At 45.1% G+C, this 20,052-nt stretch overlaps 1 protein-coding gene across 1 annotated transcript in view; it reads right to left on the bottom strand.

The window, feature by feature from the left end:
- Nucleotides 1–20,052, bottom strand: part of smarcc2 (SWI/SNF related BAF chromatin remodeling complex subunit C2) — a 145,374-nt gene that overhangs the window by 16,790 nt on the left and 108,532 nt on the right. Inside the window, exons 19-23 of the mRNA XM_078534530.1 lie at nt 16,115–16,373; nt 7,341–7,502; nt 6,693–6,754; nt 5,006–5,132; nt 3,368–3,534 (exon numbers count right to left, since the gene is read on the bottom strand). Coding sequence (XP_078390656.1) covers nt 3,368–3,534; nt 5,006–5,132; nt 6,693–6,754; nt 7,341–7,502; nt 16,115–16,373 — 777 coding nt within the window. The remainder of the gene's footprint in view (nt 1–3,367; nt 3,535–5,005; nt 5,133–6,692; nt 6,755–7,340; nt 7,503–16,114; nt 16,374–20,052) is intronic.

Below are 20,052 nucleotides of genomic sequence, written 5' to 3'. Positions count from 1 at the left end.
TGATGGTTTCCATTAACCAGAAATTGAGCTGGGTTAGCCATATAAATACTGTGGCTACAAGAGCAGGTCAGGGTCTGGGAATACTGCAGAGAGTAACCCACTTCCTGACTACCCAAATCCAGTCAACCATCTACAAGGCACAAGTCAGGAGTGTGATGGAATACTCTCCACTTGCCTGGATGAGTGCAGCTCCCACAAAATCAAGAAGTCCAGGACAAGCAGCCCCATTTGATCAGCACCCCATCCACCACCTTAAACATTCACTCCCTCCACCACTGGTGCACAGCAGCGGCAGTGTAGAAACGGCACAATTTCTCTCCCATTCACAACCTGTCCCAATTAACACACACTATAACCCCTCAATCTCACTGATCACTCCCAATCAACATAAACTATAACCCCTCAATCTCCTGATCACTGTCCCATTTAACACAAACTATAACCCGTCAATCTCCCGGTCACTCCCAATCAACATAAACTATAACCCCTCAATCTCACTGATCACTGTCCCAATTAACATAAACTATAACCCCTCAATCTCCCGATCATTCCCAATTAACACAAACTATAACCCCTCAATCTCCCGATCACTGTCCCATTTAACACAAACTATAACCCCTCAATCTCCCGATCACTGTCCCATTTAACACCAACTATAACCCGTCAATCTCCCGATCACTGTCCCATTTAACACACACTATAACCCCTCAATCTCCCGATCACTCCCAATTAACACAAACTATAACCCCTCAATCTCCCGATCACTGTCCCATTTAACACAAACTATAACCCCTCAATCTCCCGATCACTGTCCCATTTAACACAAACTATAACCCCTCAATCTCCCGATCACTGTCCCATTTAACACACACTATAACCCTTTAATCTCCCGATCACTGTCCCATTTAACACACACTATAACCCCTCAATCTCCCGATCACTGTCCCATTTAACACACAGTATAACCCGTCAATCTCCCGATCACTGTCCCATTTAACACCAACTATAATCCCTCAATCTCCCGATCACTCTCCCATTTAACACAAACTATAATCCCTCAATCTCCCGATCACTGTCCCATTTAACACACACTATAACCAGTCAATTTCACGGATCACTGTCCCAATTAACACACACTATAACCCCTCAATCTCACTGATCACTGTCCCATTTAACACGCACTATAACCCCTCAATCTCCCGATCACTGTCCCATTTAACACAAACTATAACCCCTCAATCTCACTGATCACTGTCCCATTTAACACACACTATAACCCCTCAATCTCACTGATCACTGTCCCATTTAACACACACTATAGCCCCTCAATCTCACTGATCACTGCCCCATTTAACACACACTATAACCCCTCAATCTCCCGATCACTGTCCCATTTAACACAAACTATAACCCCTCAATCTCACTGATCACTGTCCCATTTAACACACACTAAAACCCCTGAATTTCACCGATCACTGTCCCATTTAACACACACTATAGCCCCTCAATCTCCCTATCATTCTGTCCCATTGAACAAACACTGTAACCCCCTGAATTTCACCGATCACATGCTGTCCCTCATTTCAGAAGCATCTCCATCCCTGAATCCCGTTTAGAATTGTATCATTTAGCTTATTATCTCATTTCTCTCCCAGAATGTATGGCCTCACACTTTTCTGCATTGAATTTCGTCTTCCATGTTTGCTCCCACTCCATGAGCCTGTTCATGTCTTCTTGTACTCTCATATTATTTTCCTCACTATTTACAAAACTTCCAAGTTTTGTGCAATCAGCAAATTTGAAAATCATGCCCTGGACTCCCAAGTCCAAGTCCTTAATATATATCAAAAACAGCAATGGGCTTTGTACACAACTTTGGGGAGCTCCATTATATAACCTCGCTAATGTCCAATAAGCAGCCATTCACCACTCAGCAGTTGATACAACACAGGAATCCTGGTCTTTTTCAGAAGTAGAAAGTTCATAAGCCAGGAAGCTATTGCCAAACCTATCTAAGTCACTCGGTCAGCCCCAGCTGTGTTAGCCATGGCTCTGTTGGTAGCCCTCTTGCCTCTGAGTTACAAGGTTCCGGGTTCAAGCCACACTCCCAGGGCTTGAGGACAAAAATCAAGGCTGACGCTGCAGTGCAGTGCTGAGGGAGTGCTGCATCTCAGAGGTGCTGTCTTTCAGCTGAAACCTTAGAAAGTGGCTCCATCTGCCTGTTCAGGTGGATGTAAAAGATCTATCGGCTCTATTTCGAAGAAGAGCACAGGAGTTCTAAAACATGTTGTTATCTGGTCATTCTGACATTGCTGTTTTGTGGGGGTTTGCTGATTGCAAATTGGCTGCCATGTTTCCGACATTACAACAGCGGCTACACACGTCAAAAGTACTTCATTGGCTGTAAAGCACTTTGAGACAACCGGTAGTCATGAAAAGTACTATTTAAATACAAGTCTTTGTGTGCAGTTTTGGTCTCCTTATCTAAGAAAGGATATACTTGGCATGGAGGGAGTGCAGTGAAGGTTCACCAGACTGATTCCTGGGATGGCAGGATTGTCGTATGAAGAGAGATTGAGCCGACTAGGACTGTATTCACTGGAGTTTAGAAGAATGAAAGGGGATCTCATTGAAACATATAAAATTCTGACAGGGCTAGACAGACTGGATGCAGGGATAATGTTTCCTCTAGTTGGTGAGTCTAGAACAAGGGGTCACAGTCTCAGGATACGGGGTAGACCATTTAGGACTGAGATGAGGAGAAACCTCTTCACTCAGAGGGTGGTGAACCTATGGAATTCTCTACCACAGAAGGCTGTGGAGGCCAAGTCACTGAATATATTTAAGAAGGAAATGGATAGATTTCTGGACTCTAAAGGTGTCAAGGGACATGGGGAGAGAGCGGGAGTACGGCGTTGAGATAGAGGATCAGCCATGATCATATTGAATGGCGGAGCAGGCTCGAAGGGCCGAATGGCCTACTCCTGCTCCTATTTTCTATGTGTCTTTTTTTCCAGGTGGAGCACAGTGTCCTATTCTGGGTATCAGACTATAGGAAGAACATGAATGTTTTGAAAAGGGTACAGAAGAGAAAGAATTGCAGAGGTATGGGGAAAGAGCAAGGGTGTGGGACTAACTGGATTGGTCTTCCAAAGAGCCAGTGCAGATTTGACAGACTGAATTATCTCCTCCTCTGCTTTACTATTCTATGGTTTTATCATGGATTCAGTTTAACTTCAGTATAAACAGATCATGGACTCTCAGGTCCATTATATTTAAAGATTCAAAGTCTAACATTATTATTTAAGCTTAATTTGTATTGGAATCAAATCGAGCTGATCAAAGAGTTTTCTGATCTGATCCTTACCTTTGCTTTGACTGCAGCAGCAGCTAGTGCAGCTGCTGCTGCTGTGGACAGATTACCTTCACCAATATCTCTCTCCAGCTTTGTTTTCTTATCTGTTTCGGACTCTCCATCCTTCTTTGCTCCATCCTCCGGGAATTCTTTATTTTCTTTCTCCCTTTCTGTCTCTGCTGGAATTAACCACAAAAAGCAGAGGATGACTGAACATTGTTTTGACGTAACTCTTTAATCTTGCTGCAAGTCTTCTGCGTTAAATGTCTCTCCTTTCTCCACTCGTCTTGCTCATGAGGCCCATCACTTGCTCCCACAAGTGCTGACCACCCAGCTTCCCTTCCTTGGCCCTTGCCAGCTAACACTGCAAATTGTCCCCTTTCCTCAGGTATTGGCCCACTTACTGTCAAGACCACTGCTCATCATTTCCCCCCTCAAGAAAAACCCTTCCCCCTCTACTTTTGCAAACTACTGCCCAATCTTCCCTTCCTCTCCAATGCTCTTGAATGCATTGTTGCCTCCCTAACCTGTGCTCATCTTTCCTGAAGCTCCCATATTTGAAACTAGTTTGCCTAAAACAGTCCTAAAAAGTTACAACCTATATAACTTGTCCTCCTCGTCCTTCTCAATCTCTCTGCAGCTTTTGACATGGTTGACCAAAGCGTCCTCTACCAATACTCCATTATCCAGCTGGGTGGGGCTGTATTCACCTGGTTTCATTCTTATCTATCTAATCGTAACCAGAGTGTCTCCAGCAATGGCTTCTCTTCCCACTCTTGAACTGTTACCTCTCGAGTCCTGCAAGAATCTATTGCTGGCCCTTGGTGACATCATCTGCAGACACAGGGTCAGTTTCCATATGTCCACTGATGACACCCAACCCCTTTCACTCCACCACTTCTCTCAAACTCTCACACAAAAGCAAAATACTGCAGATGCTGGAAATCTGAAATGAAAACAGGAAAAAACTGGTCCTACTCAGCATATTAGGCAGCATCTGTGGAGACAGAAACAGGGTTAACACCTCAGGCTGATGACCTTTCGTCCAGCATTTTCTGTTTTTATTTCCTCTTGATATCTCCTCTGCTTCTGTGCTGACAGACTGCTTGTCTGATATCCAGTCTTCAACAAACCACCATTTTCTCCAGTTAAACATTGTGAAGACTAAAATGGCCCAACTTCCTAGTCTTCAACTCACGTCACAAACTTTGTATCCTCAACACTGATTCCATTCCCCTCTCCACCCACTGGCTCAGGTTCAGCCAGGTTGTTTTTAATCTTGGCATTCTATTTGATCCTGAGCTGAGTTTCCATTTCCAACATAAAGACTCCCACCTCTGGAACATCTCCCACCTCCACCCCACTTCAGCTGATCAGCTGCTGAAACCCTCATCCATGCCGTTGTCACCTGCAGACTTGACTATATCCACACTCTCCTGGCCAGCCTTCCATCTTCCACCCAACACGAATTTGAGCCCACCCGAAACTTTGCTGTCAGCATCTCCCGTGAACGAGAGATGCCAACTCACATTGTTCTTATACACTGCTGGCAGTTAAATAATACAATGGAACCCAGAAAACAAAGCTGTATGATTCAAATGTTGCTCTCCCTAAAGGCCTGAAATAGACTCAATAACTTGTTGAACCTACCGACTTCTACTTCAACTTTTTCATTTTCTTTCTCTGGTTCACATTCCTTTGTCTTCTCTTCATCCTTTTTGGAAGAGTCAGGCTGTTTCTCTTTATTTTCCTCTTCCCCTGCCACTTCCTTATTCTCCTAGGAACAAAGCAGCAATGTGAAAAGCAGACACCGGAGCATGTGGCAGCAAAACAGAGTAAAAGATAATAGACTCCTCCGCTGATATTTGGGAGTTCAGGAGCAGTGACGTAATGCATGGCATTGCAAACAACTCGGAAGTTGCAATTTGTTAAAATGCGAATTCCGGGCGGATGATGGAACAAGAAACACAATTCGACTGACATCTCATGACAAAAGCAGTAAAAGCGCTTTGCTTTTCTGGGAGGAGGAGATTGAAGGTAGCATTTCATTTTTTTTGGATCATATTTATTATTGCTCCCTGTTTTCTCCCAGCAATAAACAACCTGAGCATCCATTACCAGTTTGAATTCTTACCTGATGGCGGGGCTGCTGTGGGGAATCAGCTACATTAAGGACTGCTGATCACAGGTTAGGGATCAAACAACATTTATGCCACAGGCAGCAAGACTTTTTTGGCTGCAAGGAACTAATCTTGTATTATTATGGCCGAGTCATTGGGGATTTGATGGTCACATCTGGAGCAATATGTACATAGGATCTAATTCCTCGCAGTTCCATCGACAACTTGGTAAGTACAGGGAGAGATGGTGAAATCGGTTCGTTGAGAGACAAGAAAGTGCAAATGACTCCACCAGAGCAAGGGGCAAAAGGAGCAGGTCTGGGTGTGGGTGTGGGTGAGAGGGAGAGGAGGAGGAGGTCAAGGTGGGGGGAGGAGGTCAACGAGGCGAAGGAGATCAAGGTGGGGGGGAAGGAGGTCAAAGGGGGGGAAAGGAGGTCAAGGGGGGGAAGGAAATCAAGGGGGGGAAGGAGGTCAAGCGGGGCGGGGGAAGGAGGTCAAGTGGGGGAAGGAAATCAAGGGGGGGTGAAGGTGATCAAGGGGGGAGGAGGAGGTCAAGGGGGGGTGAAGGAGATCAAGGGGGGAGGAGGAGGTCAAGGGGGGGTGAAGGAGATCAAGGGGGGAGTAGGAGGTCAAGGGGGGGTGAAGGAGATCAAGGGGGGAGGAGGTCAAGGGGGGGAAGGAGATCAAGGGGAGGGGAAGGAGGTCAAGGGGGGAAAGGAGGTCAAGGGGGGGAAGGAGGTCAAGGGGGGGTGTAGGAGATCAAGGGGAAGGAGGTCAAGGGGGGGTGAAGGAGATCAAGGGGGGAGGAGGTCAAGGGGGGAGGAGGTCAAGGGGGGAGGAGGTCAAGGGGGGGAAGGAGGTCAAGGGGAGGGGAAGGAGGTCAAGGGGGGGAAAGGAGGTCAAGGGGGGGAGGAGGTCAAGGGGGGGTGAAGGAGGTCAAGGGGGGTGAAGGAGGTCAAGGGGGGTGAAGGAGGTCAAGGGGGGTGAAGGAGGTCAAGGGGGGGTGAAGGAGGTCAAGGGGGGGAAAGGAGGTCAAGGGGGGGGAAAAGGAGGTCAAGGGGGGGAGGAGGTCAAGGGGGGGAGGAGGTCAAGGGGGGTGAAGGAGATCAAGGGGGGAGGAGGAGGTGGTGAGGGAAGGAGGAGGTGGCGTGGGGGAGAAGGAGGAGTGCAAACAAAGCAGTGAGAAAGAGCACAACAGCATCCAAGAGCAGCTTTACCTTTGTTTCTTTTTTCTCTTCTGCTGGTTGGGCATCTGACTTCATTTCATCACTGCCCTCCTCTGAGAAACAGGAAGGAAAACAATATCATTTTACATAGTCTCAGTCAGTCTACAGCACAATATTATCTGCTTACGAGTTCTAGAAATCTCTTCAACTCATTGCAAAAGTCAGTAGAATGGAAATATTCTCCTTTATTGTCCTGGTCTCTTTCGAGTTCCAGTGGGCCAGGGATGCAATTCTTAGTTGATTGAAATATTTCATACAAGTCATAAATGTCAATAAACGTCTCACACGTGTGGAAAATGAGGAAGCGACTCGAGAGAGTAACAGCATTTTGCGTTCTGCACATGAACTGTAGATGCGACTTCAATAGACCTATTGATCGAAATGACCAATGATTCTTTCTTTCTCCAATTTTTAACTGGTTCTTTGAAAATCTGAACGTTATGTGAACATTTGGACTAAAATTTGTAAACTGACCCCGATGGGATTCTCTCTGAAGGGAATGATAATTTGCAGGACATGTAAAGAGCTGACAGATATGCTAAGTCTACTTGGGTACAGTTAATTGCCAAAGCTTACAGGCTCACTGTGAAAGGTCCATTGCCTTCAGCTCCCCTGGCTCAACTCATCACACGTACTCACCCAACCGCTCCGGCTCATCTGGGGTAGTTCCTGCAATTCCACTGCTCTCCAGGCCATATGTTGGATCTGCCTTCCCAGTGACTTTAGCCGCATCTTCTACTTTCTTTACGTGAGCTTCTACCAGAGCCGAAGGGACCTCCTCCTTCATCTTTGAAAACTCCTCTGCAAAGTAAGCCCCAATCCATAATTAAAACAGAAGAGGTATAATGTACAGTGCCCTGCACACTTCCAGACGTGCATTTCCTCTTCTCTATTTGTCGGATATGAGCAGGGGAAGAAGTCTTGTGAAACAGAACCATGAAACGCACATTGAATGCGTCTGTAAAATAAAAGGAATCCTTTTAACAATCTTTTATTTGCCCAAGGTTCAAGAGAACTTAAATATTTATTTTTCGATCAGAAAAGCTAATTCATTCCTATTTTCGGGATTTACTTCCAACTCCCAGGTGACAGAATCCCAGCTGGCCTAGTGTTTAACAGGAACGGTGGCATAGTGGTTATGCTACTGGACTCGTAATTCATGCTACTGGACTAGTAACTGCAGGAGATGTAACACTTGCCCCATTACCTCCTCCCTCCTCACCATCCAAGGCCCCAAACACACCTTCCAGGTAAGCAGTGATTTATTGCATTTCTTTCAGTCTTTATTAGTCTGCTGTATTCGCTGCTCACAATGTGGTCTCCTCTACACTGGGGAGACTAAATGCAGATTAGGGAATACCTTTGCTCAGTCTGTGACCCCCACCTTCCAGTCACTTGCCATTTCAATTCATCATCTTGCTCTCATGCCCATACTTCTGTCCTCAGCCTGCTACAATGTTCCAGTGAAGCCCAAAGCAAGTTGGAGGAACAGTACCTCATCTTCCAATCAGGCACTTTACAGCCTTCTGGACTCAGCATTGAGTTCAACTACTACAGACCATGAACTGTCCTCCATTTCGATTTTTTTTCCACACCTGATCCCCCCAACCCCCCCCAAGTGCCAGTCTGTATCTTGTTCTCATGCTCTGCTTTCAGAGAACGCTGACTCTTGTTCTGTTATTAACACATTCTGCTATCTGACTTTTATGCCACTATTCACACCTGCTTTAGTCTTTAACACTATCATTATCACTTCCTTTTTTCTTGTGTCTGTGACATCTTTGCCATTTAACCTCTCCTGACCTCCAACCTATCTCATACCTTTGATTTTGCTGCATCCCCTCTCTTCAACAGCATAAAGCCCATCATATACATTCTAATGAGTAAGAAAAAGTCCAAAGGATGGACACACCGTCCGTGCTTAACTAGAAAGGTTAAAGATATCAAACTTAAAGAAAAAGCATATAACTGTGCATAGATAGGTGGAAGGCCAGAAGATTGGACAGAATATAAGGAACAGCAAAGAATGACTAAAATACTAATAAGGAGAGAAAAATTAGAGTATGAGAGAAAGCTAGCCAGAAATAGAAAAACAGATAGTAAGAGCTTTTATAAATATTTAAAAAAGTAAAGAGTTAACAAAGTGAGCATTGGTCCTATAGAAAGTGAGTCTGGAGAACTGATAATGGAAAACAAGATGGTGGCAGATGAATTGAACAGGTATTTTGCATCAGTTTTCACTACAGAGGATACAAGTAACATCCCAGAAGCAGATATAAACCAGGAAATGGAAGTGGGGAAGGAAGTCAGGAAAATTACAATCACCAGAGAAGTGGCACTGAATAAATTGTTGGGGCTGTGGGCTGACAAATCCCCGGGTCCTGATGGACTTCATCCTAGTGTCTTAAAAGAAGTGTCCAGTGAGGTATTTGATGCATTGGTTTTAATTTTCTAAAACTCCCTAAATTCGGGGAAGGTCCCATTAGATTGGAAGATAGCGAATGTAACTCCATTATTCAAAAATGGAGACAGACAGAAAGCAGTAAACGACAGGCCAGTTAGCTTAACATCTATCATTGGGAAATGTTAGAAGCTATTATTAAAGAAGTTATAGCAGGTCACTTGGATAAGCTCAAGGTCATCAGGCAGAATCAACATGGTTTTGTGAAAGGGAAACCATGTTTAACCAACTTATTGGAGTTCTTTGAGGAAGTAACATGTGTTGTGGATAAAGGGGAACCAGTGGATGTACTGTACTTAGATTTCCAGAAGGCATTTGATAAGGTGCCACATCAAAGGTTATTGCAGAAAATAAAAGCTCATGGTGTAGGGGGTAACATATTGGCATAGATAGAAGATTGACTAGCTAACAGGAAGCAGAGAGGAGGCATAAATGGGTCTTTTTCAGGTTGGCAGGATGTAACGAGTGACGTGTCACAGGGATCAGTGCTGGGACCTCAACTGTTTACAATTTATATAAATGACTTGGATGAAGGGGACAGAGGTGGGAATCTGTGTGTGGAGCCAGAAGAAATGGGAGAGATACTAAATGAGTACTTCTCATCAGTATTCACCAAAGAGAAGGACTTAGCAGTCGATTTGTCTAGGGAAGAGCGTGTAGATAGCCTGGATCATGTTGAGATCAAAAAAGAGGAGGTGTTAGGCGTCTTGAAGAATATTAAGGTGGATAAGTCCCCAGGGCCAGATGGGATCTACCCCAGAGAACTGAGGGAGGCAAGGGAGGAGATTGCTGGGGCCTTGACAGAAATCTTTGTATCCTCACTGACTACGGGTGAGGTCCCAGAGGACTGGAGAATGGCCAGTGTTGTTCCATTGTTTAAGAAGGGTAGCAGGGATAATCCAGGAAATTACAGGCCGGTGAGCCTTACGTCAGTGGTAGGGAAATTATTGGAGAAGATTCTTCGTGACAGGATTTACTACCATTTGGAAACAAATGGGCGTATTAGTGAGAGGCAGCATGGCTTTGTGAAGGGGAGGTCGTGTCTCACTAACTTGATCGAGTTTTTCGAGGAAGTGACAAAGATGATCGACGATGGAAGGGCAGTGGATGTTATCTACATGGATTTCAGTAAGGCCTTTGACAAGGTCCCTCATGGCAGACTGGTACAGAAGGTAAAGTCGCACAGGATCAGAGGTGAGCTGGCAGGATGGATACAGAATTGGTTTGGTCATAGAAGACAGAGGGTAGCAGTGGAAGGGTGCTTTTCTGAATGGAGAGCTGTGACTAGTGGAGTTCCGCAGGAATCAGTGCTGGGACCTTTGCTGTTTGTAGTATACGTAAATGATCTGGAGGAAAATATAACTGCACTAATTAGTAAGTCTGCAGACGACACTAAGGTTAGAGGAGTTACAGATAGTGAAGAGGATTGTCAAAGATACAACGGGATATAGATCGGTTGGAGACTTGGGCAGAGAAATGGCAGATGGAGTTTAATCCGGACAAATGCGAGGTAATGCATTTTGGAAGGTCTAATACAGGTGGGAATTATACAGTAAATGGCAGAACCCTTAAGTGCATCGACGGGCAGAGGGATCTGGGTGTACAGGTCCACAGGTCACTGAAAGTGGCAACGCAGGTGGATAAGGTAGTCAGGAAGGCATATGGCATGCTTGCCTTCATTGGCAGGGGTATTGAGTATAAAAGCTGGGAAGTCATGCTGCAGCTGTATAAAACCTTGGTTAGGCCACACTTGGAATACTGCGTGCAATTCTGGTCGCCACATTACCAGAAGGATATGGAGGCGTTGGAGAGGGTGCAGAGGAGGTTTACCAGGATGCTGCTGGGCCTTGCCAGCGACGCTCACATCCCATGAAAGAATATCAAAAAATTAGCCCCATTACCCTGCTCTTGCCCCGTTGCTTTGTCAATGTGACAATGACCAGGCAAGATGTTTCTCCTCAGAGGGCAGTTAAAAGTCAACCACATTGCTGTGGTCTGGAGTCACATGTAGGCCAGACCGGGTAAGGATGGCGTTCGTGAGCGTCGTTCCTGGTCTGGAGGTTATTAGCTATGAGGAGAGGTTGGAGAAACTCGGATTGTTCTCACTAGAGCGATGGAGATTGAGGGGCGACTTGATAGAAGTTTACAAAATTATGAGTGGTGTGGACAGAGTAGATAGTCAGAAGCTTTTTCCCAGGGTGGAAGAGTCAATTGCTAGGGGACATAGATTTAAGGTGAGAGGAGAAAACTTTAGAGGAGATGTGCGAGGCAAGTTTTTTACGCAGAGGGTGGTGAGTGTCTGGAATTCACTGCCAGAGGAGGTGGTGGATGCAGGTATGATAGTGGTGTTTAAGAGGCAGCTTGACAAATACATGAATAGGATGGGAATAGAGGGATACGGACCCTGGAAGTGCAAAATGTTTTAGTTGACGGGCAATATGATCGGCGCAGGCTTGGAGGGCCGAAGGGCCTGTTCCTGTGCTGTACTTTTCTTTGTTCTTGTTCTTTGAAGGGATTGAGGTATGGTTGCCAAATTTGGTGATGACACAAAGATAGGTAGGAAAGTAAGTTGTGAAGAGGACATAAGGAGGCTGCAATGGGACATAGATAGGTTAAGTGAATGGGCAAAGATCTGGCAAATGGAGTTTAATGTGGGAAAATGTGAGATTGTCCATTTTGGCAGGAAGAATAAAAGAGGAGCATATTATCCAAATGGTGAGAGATTGCAGAGCTCTGAAGTGCAGAGGGATCTGGGTGTCCTAGTGCATGAATCACAAAAAGCTAGTATGCAGGTACAGCAGGTAATTAGAAAGCTAATAGAATGTTATCATTTATTGGGAGGGGAATTGAATACAAAAGTAGGGAGGTTATGCTTCAGTTATACAGGGCACCAGTGAGACCACATCTGGAGTACTGTGTACAATACTGGTCTCCTTATTTAAGGAAGGATGTAAATGCATTGGAAGCAGTTCAGAGAAGGTTTACTAGACTAATACCTGGAATGGACGGGTGGTCTTATGAGGAAAGGTTGGACAGACTAGGCTTGTACCCACTGGAGTTTAGAAGAGTAAGAGGCGACTTGATTGAAACATTTAAGATCCTGAGGGGTCTTGACAGGGTGGATGTAGAGAGGATGTTTCCTCTTGTGGGAGAATCTAGAACTCGGGGTCATTGTTTAAAAATAAGGGGTCGCCCATTTAAGACAGAGATCAGGAGAATTTTTTTCTCTCAGAGGGTTGTGAGTCTTTGGAACTCTCTTCCTCAAAAGGTGGTGGAAGCAGAGTCTGAATATTTTTAAGGCAGAGGTGGATAGATTTTTGGTAAGCAAGGGGGTGATAGGTTATCAGTGGTAGGTTGGATGCAGATTTCAGGTTCCTATCAGATCAGTCATGATCTTACTAAATTACAGAGCAGGCTCAAGGGGCTGAATGGCCTACTCCTGCTCCTTGTTCATATATTTCTACCTCTCTTCAGCTCTGAAGAAGTCATCTAGACTCGAAACATTAACTCTGTTTCTCCCTCCACAGATGCTGCCAGACCTGCTGAGTTTTTCCAGCATTTTCTGTTTTTATTTCAGATTTCCAGCATCTGCAATATTTTGATTTTACATTATATTAGTAATCCAGAGCCTGGATTAATGATTTGGTGACATGAGTTCAAATCCCACATTGGCTGTTGGTTGAATTTAAATTCAATTAATGAATAAAACTGGAATTAAAAAACTATTCCCAGTAACGATGGTCATGAAACTAATGGATTATTGTAAAAACCTATCTAGTTCGCGAACGTCCTTACCCAGTCTGGCCTAGACATGATTCCAGACCCACAGCAATGTGGTTGCCTCTTAACTGCCCTCTGAATTTGGATTTTTTAGTCTGAGCATGTGCAGCATAATCTGATTTTCCAGGATGGATCAGTACTGTTCAGCCAGCTATACTGATTTTGTTTTGTTAAGATTCTAGCAATTTGTGCTCGAGTTTTTCAAAATTATTTGAAGAAAAGCTAGAGGGAAAATTGATTGCTGTGTTGGATCACCACTTGTCTTACCATCACGCCCTATGACCTTACCAAGACCTTTCCATTCCTTGTGGCCCTCTCTTTTATAATACATCTATCCCCAGAATTGAAGTTTATCTTGAATGGTCTTATACAATGCCTTAGAGCTCTGAATTTTCTCAGAGCCCTCAGGCCTTGATGAAAACCCTTCTCCCTACATGTAAAGTATTCAAACGTGCAGAAAAAAATGGAACTAATCATAATCCCCTTTAGGAGGACTACCGGCCTGCACAGAAGGTAATTTGGCTCTCCAGTCTGTGACGCTTTTGACTCAGTACAGTAAAGAAAATTTGTAATTTCTTTAAAACATCTGTAGAATCTGTAATTGGCCACGGTGCAACCACTATCTAATGCTGTGCAGCTAAATGAATCTCTGACTAATACATTTGTCACCAGACTAAAGCTTCTTGTGACTAGTACAATTCCCTCAGTCCAATCATTATCATCTTCAGCCTCCGAATTCTCTGTGTCATGGGACACTTCAAGAACCCTGCTGTTCTGCTTTGGGTAGCTTATTGTGTAAGGCTATTTTGAGTCACACCTGAATCCCCTGTTAACTGTTCCCCAGGCATTCCTGGGCTCATTCGCCTACCATTCCTTCACCTTTAGGCAACCATCCTCTGTTACCATGCTAAACCTCTGACAGCCAATGGGTGGAGGAGGATACCAGAAGTCAATTACTCAGTTTTGGATTTATTCACAAACTGAGACATTACAAATGCATAACTCCTAACTCTACTCACACTCCAGTGTCATAATTCTCTCTTTATATGTGCTCAAGTAATCATCCAATCAATGCCCTCTCCTCGTGTATATACTTCCTTTAGTTATGTTGTCGATGTTACTTGTATAAATTAACAGGTAGAAACAGAATGCATATGGATTAAGATAAAGGACAGGAAGCGATTTGTCACATTATTAGACTAAAAGACACCAAGCATTGGAAAAGAGGTGGAGGGATAAATATGTAGACAAATTTATAAAATTAGTAAACCCACAAAATCATAATTTCAACTAGACGCAAATAAACTGACAGGGAGAGGGAGCGAAAGGGGAGAAGAGGATGGAGTTTTTACAGTATGCTGCAAAAATTCGTTCTGACCCAATGTGTAAGAAGGACCTGTCCCAGTGCTATGAGATCCCACCACCAAACCCCAGTGCTACCAACAACCCAGGACCAGGCGCCAATGCTACCAAATCCCACCATCATTCCCCATTCCTACCAAATCCCAGGATCATCCCCCATTCCTACCAAATCCCAGGATTATCCCCCAGTGCTGCCAAATCCCAGGGTCAACCCCCAGTGCTACCAGATCCCACGATCATCTACAAGTGCAACCAAACCCCTGGATCATCCCCCAGTGCTACTAAACCCCATGATCATCCCCCAGTGCTACTAAACCCCTGGATCATCCCACAGTGCTACCAAACACCAGGATCATTCCTGCAGTGCTACCAAATCCCAGGATTATCCCCCAGTGCTACCAGATCCCAGGATTATCCCCCAGTGCTACCAGATCCCACAATCATTCCCCATTGTTACCAAATCTCAGGATCATCCCCCAGTGCTACCAGATCCCAGGATTATCCCCCAGTGCTACCAGGTCCCAAGATCATCCCCCAGTGCTACCAGATCCCAGGATCATCCCCCAGTGCTACCAAATCTCAGGATCATCCCCCAGTGCTACCAGATCCCAGGATTATCCCCCAGTGCTACCAGGTCCCAAGATCATCCCCCAGTGCTACCAGATCCCAGGATCATCCCCCAGTGCTACCAAATCTCAGGATCATCCCCCAGTGCTACCAGATCCCAGGATCATCCCCAGTGCTACCAAACCCCTGGATTATCCCCCAGTGCTACCAGATCCCAGGATCATCCCCAGTGCTATCAGGTCCCAGGATCATCCCCCAGTGCTACCAGATCCCAGGATCATCCCCAGTGCTACCAGATCCCAGGATCATCCCCCAGTGCTATCAGATCCCAGGATCACCCCCCAGTGCTACCATATCCCAGGATCATTCCTGCAGTGCTACCAGATCCCAGGATCATCCCCCAGTGCTACCAGATCCCAGGATCATCTCCCAGTGCTACCAAACCCCAGGATCATCCCCCAGTGCTACCAGATCCCAGGATCATACCCATGTGCTACCAGATCCCACGATCATCCCCAAGTGTTACCAACCCCAGGATTATCCCCCCGTGCTACCAGATCCCAGGATCACCCCTAAGCGCTACCAGATCCCACGATCATCCCCCAGTGTTAGCAAACCAGAGGGTCATCCCCCAGTGCTACCTGATCCCAGGATTATCCCCCAGTGCTACCAAATCCACGGATTATTCCCCAGTGCTACCAGATCACAGGTTCATCCCCCAGTGCTACCAAATCCAAGGATTATTCCCGAGAGCTACCAGATCACAGGTTCATCCCCCAGTGCTACCAGATCCACGGATTATTCCCGAGAGCTACCAGATCACAGGTTCATCCCCCAGTGCTACCAAATCCAAGGATTATTCCCGAGAGCTACCAGATCACAGGTTCATCTCCCAGTGCTACCAAATCCACGGATTATTCCCCAGTGCTACCAGATCACAGGTTCATCCCCCAGTGCTACCAGATCCCAGGATCACCCCTAGTGCTACCAGATCCCAGGATCATCCCCCAGTGCTACCAGATCCCAGGATCATACCCCAATGCTACCAGATCCCAGGATCATCCCTCAGTGCTACCAGATCCCCGGATCATCCCCAAGCGCATCTATAATACATCTAACTCTCCTGTGTATATTCTTATCAATACAATCTTATCTATAATACATCTAGCTCTCCTGTGTATGTTACAGTCAGCGTATCCTGGCTTTAAATACAAACCTGAAATTGGAACTTAAATCATCTTACCTAATGCAGATTTTGCAGCTGCTGATGCCACTCGTGGGTCAACAACTGATGCCAGGAATGCCACTGTGCTCATGACTGGGTTTCCAGACTGGCTGAATGGAATCGGCTGATAAGCCAATGGGCCGAGTGAGGCTTCGGAATCTTCGAGGTACGGATCCTCTATTGGTAAACGTAAGAAATGCAATATACATTCATCCTGTGTGCGACTGCCTACATGTTCTGAGACTTTATTCCAATCATCCTTATACATCTCCAGTGCCTGTGGGAGAAAAAGAGGAAGTGAAAATGAATCAAAAGGACAATGCGTTAGAGCCACTATCGTTTTATATTTCAGACATCTGGTCCATATAGAGGGATGAATGCTGGATTGCTGGTATGGTTTCTGCAGCTCAGATTCTAGCCAGACAGAGCCAGGTTTAAACTGCTTGGCTCCTTCTGGCTGGAACCCGAATTGTCTTGTCAGTAGACAGTTCTGAAAATGCCTGGACCACAAATTTGGCAGCTTGATGCCAACAGGTAGAAATTTAAATGTTTAGAGAGTGCAGAGGAGAGTCAAAACCAGGATGTGAGACACCCTCCTTCAGGGGTTTGTGTTCCACAGTTAGATCAAACCCTGACCCCGATTCTAGAAGGCTCTGGCCAGTACTCCACCTCTCCCTACTGCCAGCACAGAATCAGGAGAATTACGATACCAAGAGACTTGAGGGAGATGCATCCGGTGATTCACAGGAGAAGAAGAGGAAAGATCAGAGTAGCATGATGCACCATGTTTCTCTGTAAATCACTCATGCAGCAACTACACTAATGTCAAAGCTACATATCTGCTGTCTGGACAGTATAAACTTTAGACTGGAGTGAATGCAGAAGCACACACTTCCCACGTTCTATGAATTTACCGTGACTATTTGGCGGAGAACGTGCCAGGTTTTAGCTTTGACATTAATGTAGTTGCTGCATGAGTGATTTACAGATATACAAAGAACCAGGGAAGGAGTTACATTTTTAACACTGTCTGCAGAGGAACCCCAACACACAAAGAAAGCGAGGATAGACCAGCTTTCTCTCAATCACCGTGACTGCTGTCACTGAGAACTTGAGACCACTGATTGGGGATTGTGTATGGGAAGAGCAAGCTTAACTCACACCAGAAACACCCAATGGAGCAGATCAATAGTTATCCAGCTGGGGTGCCCACTGGGGACCGGGCTAGAGAAAGGTCTGATGACACAGCTTCCCCTCAGCGTGTCTGTCATTATATAAACCCTTTGAGGGCCTGGTTGGAGCATGGGGATATGCAGAGAGTGGAACAAGACCTGGCAGTGACTTTATTGTCAGAGCACCATCTCATGATCCGGCAATCAAAGAGCCAAGGGCACCACCATGCCCACACCCAACAGTAACCTGCCACCAGTCAGAAAGCACATAGACAGTCTTAAGTTATCCAGTAAGACAAGCACACCTTATAATGTCATCAGATTCATGTCATTTATTGCGAGGGGAATTGAACACAAAAGTAGGGAGGTTATATTTCAGTTATACAGAGCACTAGTGAGACCACATCTGGAGTACAGTGTACAGTATTGATCACCTTATTTAAGGAAGGATGTAAATGCGTTGGAAGCAGTTCAGAGAAGGTTTACTAGACTAATACCTGGAATGGGTGGGTTGCCTTATGAGGCTAGGTTTGTATCCGCTGGAGTTTAGAAGAGAAAGAGGAGACTTGATTGAAACATATAAGATCCTGAGGGGATTTGACAGGGTGGATGTGGAGAGGATGTTTCCTCTTGTGGGAGAATCTAGAACTAGGGGTCACTGTTTAAAAATAAGGGGTCGTCCATTTAAGACAGAGATAAGGCAAAATTTTTTCTCTCAGAGGGTCGTGAGTCTTTGGAACTCTCTTCCTCAAAAGGTGGTGGAAGCAGAGTCTTTGAATATTTTTAAGGCAGAGGTGGGTAAATTCTTGGTAAGCAAGGGGGTGATAGGTTATTGGGATAGGTGGGATGCAGATTTGAGATTACTATCAGATCAGCCATGATCTTATTAAATGGCAGAGTAGGGGCTGAATGGCCTACTCCTGCTCTTTGTTCAAATGTTTGTATGTCACAAGGCTTAGATAACATGTTTTTGAGATAAACAGCGTGAAATGAATCTTGATCTTTTTTAACCTACTGACTGTGGACAGTGTTTGCTAGTGGGTAGGGTGGTGGAAAGTGAGAAGTGTTGGGAGAGGGCAGATAGATAGTTCAGCTTCAGTAGAAGGCATGTGTGGTCTATTTTGGGGGAACAATTGCGTGACTTTGATATCAGAACTGTGAGGTGTTGATTGACCGAGGGGCTGACTGATCTTTCGTTTCGAAAAGGTAAGGTACAGAGTTGGCGCTGAGAAGGAACGTACCTGCATTTGATCAGGCAGAATCTAATTAACCAAGTTCAGAGCAGCATAACAGTTAGGAATATGGCCAGGGATCAATGAGCTAGGCTAGCGTTATAGCCAATTTCCTGATCCATGCTGCTGGTGCAACCCCATATAAGTGGCAATTTGATACCTTCAACTAGCGGACAATTGATGGTCAAATCCAACACTGAAAGAAAGAGAATCTGTATCATCTAAATGCGTATGCTTGGCCAATTTTATCAAGACTGGTATCTTCTCCCTGAGGGACTGGCACATAATAATATTCATTAAATTAAATCCTATCAACTGTACGCCAGGAGAAACAAGAGATAATAATTCACAAAATTATTTTTTTATATTCGCTCAGGCATTGTGAGTGTCACTGACAAGGCCAGCATTTATTCTCCATTCTTAATTGCCCTTGAGAAGGTGCTAGTGAGCTGCCTTCCTGAACCGCTGCAGTTCATGTGGTGTAGGGAAGCAGAAACCACGACCCCTTTTTATAGCGCTAGCTGCCGTAAGGTAAGTTTAAACGTCCAGCGTGAATGATTGTGAATGGATGAAAGGATGAATGTTAGTGAATGGGTGAATGTTAGCGAATGGGTGAATGTTAGTGAATGGGTGAATGTTAGTGAATGGGTGAATGTGAGTGAATGGGTGAATGTTAGTGAATGGGTGAATGTTAGTGAATGGGTGAATGTGAGTGAATGGGTGAATGTTAGTGAATGGGTGAATGTTAGAGAATGGGTGAATGTTAGCGAATGGGTGAATGTTAGTGAATGGGTGAATGTTAGTGAATGGGTGAATGTGAGTGAATGGGTGAATGTGAGTGAATGGGTGAATGTTAGTGAATGGGTGAATGTTAGCGAATGGGTGAATGTTAGTGAATGGGTGAATGTTAGTGAATGGGTGAATGTGAGTGAATGGGTGAATGTTAGTGAATGGGTGAATGTGAGTGAATGGGTGAATGTTAGTGAATGGGTGAATGTGAGTGAATGGGCGAATGTTAGTGAATGGGTGAATGTGAGCGAATGGGTGAATGTGAGCGAATGGGTGAATGTTAGCGAATGGGTGAATGTTAGCGAATGGGTGAATGTTAGCGAATGGGTGAATGTGAGTGAATGGGTGAATGTGAGTGAATGGGCGAATGTGAGTGAATGGGTGAATGTTAGCGAATGGGTGAATGTTAGCGAATGGGTGAATGTTAGCGAATGGGTGAATGTGAGTGAATGGGTGAATGTGAGTGAATGGGTGAATGTTAGTGAATGGGTGAATGTTAGTGAATGGGTGAATGTTAGTGAATGGGTGAATGTTAGCGAATGGGTGAATGTGAGTGAATGGGCGAATGTTAGCGAATGGGTGAATGTTAGTGAATGGGCGAATGTTAGTGAATGGGTGAATGTTAGCGAATGGGTGAATGTGAGTGAATGGGTGAATGTTGGCGAATGGGTGAATGTGAGTGAATGGGTGAATGTTAGCGAATGGGTGAATGTGAGTGAATGGGTGAATGTTAGTGAATGGGTGAATGTTAGTGAATGGGTGA

The sequence above is a fragment of the Cetorhinus maximus genome, chromosome X, assembly GCF_964194155.1.
Source record: "Cetorhinus maximus chromosome X, sCetMax3.hap1.1, whole genome shotgun sequence".
In the NCBI taxonomy this organism is placed as follows: Eukaryota; Metazoa; Chordata; class Chondrichthyes; order Lamniformes; family Cetorhinidae; genus Cetorhinus; species Cetorhinus maximus.
Note: the sequence above shows the minus strand (reverse complement) of the source record. Positions and strands in the feature narration are given on the sequence as shown.